At 40.6% G+C, this 5,000-nt stretch overlaps 1 protein-coding gene across 1 annotated transcript in view; it reads right to left on the bottom strand.

Annotated features, from left to right (window-relative positions):
• Positions 1-5,000, bottom strand: part of LOC113822561 (uncharacterized) — an 18,826-nt gene that overhangs the window by 520 nt on the left and 13,306 nt on the right. Inside the window, exons 2-4 of the mRNA XM_070131286.1 lie at positions 3,411-3,482; positions 1,918-2,263; positions 1-1,701 (exon numbers count right to left, since the gene is read on the bottom strand). The exon at positions 1-1,701 is cut by the window's left edge and continues 520 nt beyond it. Of these exons, the coding sequence (XP_069987387.1) occupies positions 1,415-1,701; positions 1,918-2,263; positions 3,411-3,482 (705 nt within the window). The 3' untranslated portion in view covers positions 1-1,414. The remainder of the gene's footprint in view (positions 1,702-1,917; positions 2,264-3,410; positions 3,483-5,000) is intronic.

Below are 5,000 nucleotides of genomic sequence, written 5' to 3'. Positions count from 1 at the left end.
GTACGTATGAAACCAAAGGAAAACAGAAATGTCATTCAGGACAACAGTAGACAACAAAGGCATGCAAAGACGTCTTCTATGGAAACACACACAAAATAGATTATCATGCATTACTACGAAGGAAAACAAGAATGAAAACATGGAAATATTAGAAAACACAGATATCAAAGAACAATGAAAACAAAGACAACAGAGAAGAAAAAAATGAAAACATACGAAGGAAAACAAGAATATTGTCTATGGCAACAATGGAAATCAGGAATACTGTAAATGGAAATAAACAAAAAAACAAACAAACAGACTTAAAGGACACAGACTATTAAAAGGAAAACAAAGTAAAAAAAAAGACAAAAATAAGAAAAAAATAAAATAAAGATAACAAATCATATGTACCACTGTGATTCCCTCTCCAGGTAAAAATGTATACTATACAATATATATAGCCTAGAGTGGAATTTATCACATGACTGACATCCCTTAAACCAGTAAAGGCATTGTGGGAAAAAGGTATGGAAGACAAAATGCCAACTTCTTATATACAACAAAATACTCACGGCATTAGATTTGGTTTGGTATGGGTATGTGGGGGAGATATGTATTAAACTGCATGCTTTCGACGTGTGGAATAAGACGAATAAAACTATGAGGGTATGGAATAACGGATAGTTCGTATGATTAAGAATGAGCTGGTGAGTATCCTTAAATCAAGTGACGAGATTTTCTTAATTTTATCTAGTTAAGGTGTCGCTGAAGTACTTATCTTGTAGTCATTTGTCAGAGTCATTTTTTTTCTTGCGTGGTTGCATGAAAAACTTTTCACGGGGTCATTTTCGGTCTGGTAACGTCTCGGTCTAAAGTTCATAGACTAAATGTTGTCTATAATTGCAAGTCATTTGTCTTGAGTGAAAAATATGTCTCGTGGGAGTTCAGTTTTTCTTCGTTCGTCAAGTTCTGTCTTGGTTGTACGTGGTAGTCGTCGGTCACTTGAGATTCTTAACAAAAGTTGTCAAATGTCTTCTGGTGTCATGTGTGTTCATTTGTTCACGGTTAGTCAAATGTCTTTATTATGTCGCCATCTCCCTCCTCAAAAAAAAAAAAAAAAAAAAAAAGAGAGATTGAGAGACAGAGTGAAAAAAGTCTGACGGTCAGTATTTTCATCATCACTGTCACTTCAAGTCTCGAAAGTTCACGTCCCTTCGTCACTCGTCGCGTCACTTCACGTCAAGTTCATCTCTGAAACCGTTCCTTGTCCACTTCTCTCTACGTCGCGTCCATCTTCGCCACAAAACTCGAACTCCTCCAGAACATGTCACACGCCACGCGGAGACACGCGCTGACCCAACCCACGCGCACAAAGGATTTACTCCCGCCATTCCTTCAGATTCCTGAGGAGTACACGCCCTTCCTACTCTCCCTACTCCTCCTCCTCCTCCTCAAGGTCCTCGTGCGTGTACTTCTCGATGGCGGCGCTGACCATCTTGGTGAGGAACTGCAGTGCTGAAGGACTCTCGAGGGACCTTGCAGAGTCCGCGCGCTTGTAGGAGGTGCCTGTGCTGTAGCCTCCCGAAGAGTATCCTCCAGAGGAGTCGTAGGATTGGTAGGTGGAGGGTGCGGGGGCGGCGGGGACGTAGGTGGGGGTGGCGGCGTAGTAGGTAACGGAGTCCTCATAATCACCGTAAGGCTCGAACTTCTTAATGTGCTCTGAAAGGTTGGAATGTCGTTAGGATTTTGGGGTTTTGGGGGGTATTTTAGGATTTTGGGATTTTTTTAGGATTTTTTTTAGGATTTTAGGAATTTATTATTTTTTGTATTTAGCTTTTAAAGTTATATTACTTATTTATTTGTTTACCAATGAATATTAATTTATTGAGCCACGACACGTTGTTTCACAGCTTAGAACTATCCAGCGCGACTTACTGAGGATGAGAGCCAGCAAGATGACGGCCGCAATGTTGAGGCCGAGAATGGGCGCGAGGAAGAACCCGGGCGCCAACCCGCCCACCAGGCCGCCCAGACCGCCCAATCCACCGAGTCCACCGAGGCCACCTATGCCGCCCAAGCCGCCCAAACCGCCGAGGCCTCCGAGCCCTCCCAGGCCGCCGTCGCCGCCGCCCCCGAGGTGCTCCAGTCCTATCGGCAGAGGTTTCGAGATCGTGATGGTGTCGACGGGGTCCACCTGGTTGCCGCCGCCGTTGCACGACCAGCACCCGGCCCCCGAGCGCCCCACATTGTCCTCGTCTGTGTCTTTCGGGGCGTCGTCCACCTTCAAAGGTCAAGGGTCGGGGGTTAAAGGTCAGAGGTCAACGGTCGGGGGTTAAAGGTCAGAGGTCAAGGGCGATGAAGGGGAAACGAGCAGGCAGATAAACAAGCGACAAGCAGGGACTGGATAGGTGAAAAACGGTGATAAGCAAGTGATAAACGCAGATTAAGCGAAAAGAAGGGAAAAATAAGCAAATAGGCAGCTCATCAAGCGATAGGGAGTAAGGAGGAAGGATCAAGCAAGGACTAAACAAGGAACGAGCAAGTATTAACAAGGTGACAATCGAATAGACAGCTTTAAGTTTCGATATACAAAAAGAGCATTAATTGATAATCGAGTGATAGAAATAAGCGTCATAAACATCTGATAAGCAAATGATAACCAATTTATAGAAACATGTTTTTTTATGAATCAAAGAAAACAATCTAATGGCATGGTCTTGCTTTGGATGAATAAAAGAAAAATAATCTAATGGTACGTTCTTGCTTTGACAAAATCAAATTAAATAAATCTCTTGAAAACTGTGGAATCATGCATGTCTTATCTCCTAGCTTGAGAAGGAAAGGTAGATCTGTCTACTTATATATTAACAAAATAAATAAATCCAAAGGAAACACGAAGAAAATACATTTACTATTGATCTGAATACCATAAGCAAAGATGAAAAGGTGAATTGCTTGTGTTCAGAAGGTAAGAGTTTTCAATCCAAAGAAAAAGGGAATTGAAGAGTCTATTGAAGTCAGGAGAGTAAAGAATGTGTATTTATATTTTTTCTCGGTCGGAGTCTATGGTCAAGTCGTGCATTACAATGTTTATTTTGATTATATATATAATAAAGGATAATTGTTCATAACTTTCTCTCTCTTTCTCTCTCTCTCTCTCTCTCTCTCGTTCTCTCTTTCTCTCTCTCTCTCTCTCTCTCTCTATGTATCTGTCTATCAATCTATTATAAACACACACAAACACACAAACACACACACACACACACACACACACACACACACACACACACACACACACACACACACACACAAACACACACACACAAACACACACATGCATTCATACAAACATACAAACAAACAAACAAACACAGACAGGTCATATATATCTCACTAACAACCTTAATTGAAAAGCGATCAAACCTCACCTTGTTGCTCTCTCTTGCCACCGCCGACCCGACCACCAACATTGCAACGACCATAAGAGCAACTCGAGACATCTGTTTATAGACAAAAGAAAAAAAAAAAACTTGATTAGAACATGTGTAGGATGAGAAAAATTCGAAATATGATAAATAGAAGAGAAGAGAGATGGGATTTATTAAGTATAATAACGGTGGTTTTGATTCACATTGTTTTCCTCTATGATAAGATGTCAAGTCAAGGGATAGATTTCATGAGTACCTGACGAGCAATCCGTCTCAGGTTTAGACACAAAGTTCCTTTATTAATCAAAAAGTAAAACCAAATGGAATCATCACACACAAAAAACATTGCTCGAAATTAAGAACAGCTTGTTGCAAATTGCATAGCATAGCCTTATAAGGACCACACCACATACTGCGGCCTCCAGACTATCCAAGAAAGGCAAGGTACTGAGGCACGTATTTGGACACGTTTCGGAGTTAATCTTTAAACCTTTACACACCTTTGTTTGAGGTTTCATTTTCTAAATTGTTATTTGATTTGATGACATGAATGATATTCCTTTTAATGCTCTTTTTTAATTCTTGTTTGAGCTTTGTGTCTTTGTAAGGTTTACTTTCAGACGAATTAGAATCGAATATTTGGGTCTTAGTTTTATCATAGATTTAACAATCGTTCCATGATCTTTAAACCATGTGGAACGTTCAAACAAACAAACCAATTAGGTGACCTAGCTTAATATCTAAATGAACGGTACACACCAATTTGATATCTCGACTCAAGTTTTAAATCAGAGAGTGAACACAGTAATCACTCTAAAAAAACGAAAGAAAAGAAAAAAAAGTACAGGGTTTAGCGTAGCATTATCTGCGCCAAAGATACAAATTTGCGCGCATAAATTCGATACCTCGCTTCTTACTCTGCCGAACTATGTAGTTGAGCCTTATGAACAAAGAATTAGAAAATGACGTTTTAGTTTTCGTAAGTGACAGGGAAAAACACAGAAAGAGATAAATTGATAGAAATATATAACTCGATGAAGAGTAAGTAGATATCTATCGATAATAAAAAGAGATACAAATACAGTAGATAGATACTTTACATTATATACGTATAAAGGTAAACGAACAAACAGACAGATCAATGCACGGAAGTATAGATAGATAACAAGGCACAGACGGTGATATAAACACTTAACATACACAATATATGAAATATCTAAATAAAAAAGTGTTATTTGCATGTTACAGCAATACAGCCAGGCAACGATGTCTTGTAGCGCGCGTGCAAAGTCCGCAGAGAAGATACACGTAAAGTTCTCAACCTTTCGCCCTCTCCAGAACCAGTACACGCCAATAGCCAGCAGCAAACGCGCAAGGAACATGTTCGAGTTATCACTATTATCACAGATCTCGCGTGTTATGACAAAGGGATTGGGGTGGATGGGGTGGGGAAGGAGGGAGGGGAAAGGGGGATGGGAGAAAGGAGAAGGAGAAAGAGGTAAGAGGGAAGGGGGAAAAGGAGAAGAAGGAAGGGGTAAAAGAGAAGGAGAAGGGGAGAGAATGAATTCCCAAGGCTGAGGCAGAGAGAGA

This window comes from Penaeus vannamei, chromosome 16, assembly GCF_042767895.1.
Source record: "Penaeus vannamei isolate JL-2024 chromosome 16, ASM4276789v1, whole genome shotgun sequence".
Lineage (NCBI taxonomy): Eukaryota > Metazoa > Arthropoda > Malacostraca > Decapoda > Penaeidae > Penaeus > Penaeus vannamei.
This window is presented reverse-complemented; position numbering and strand designations above follow the sequence as displayed.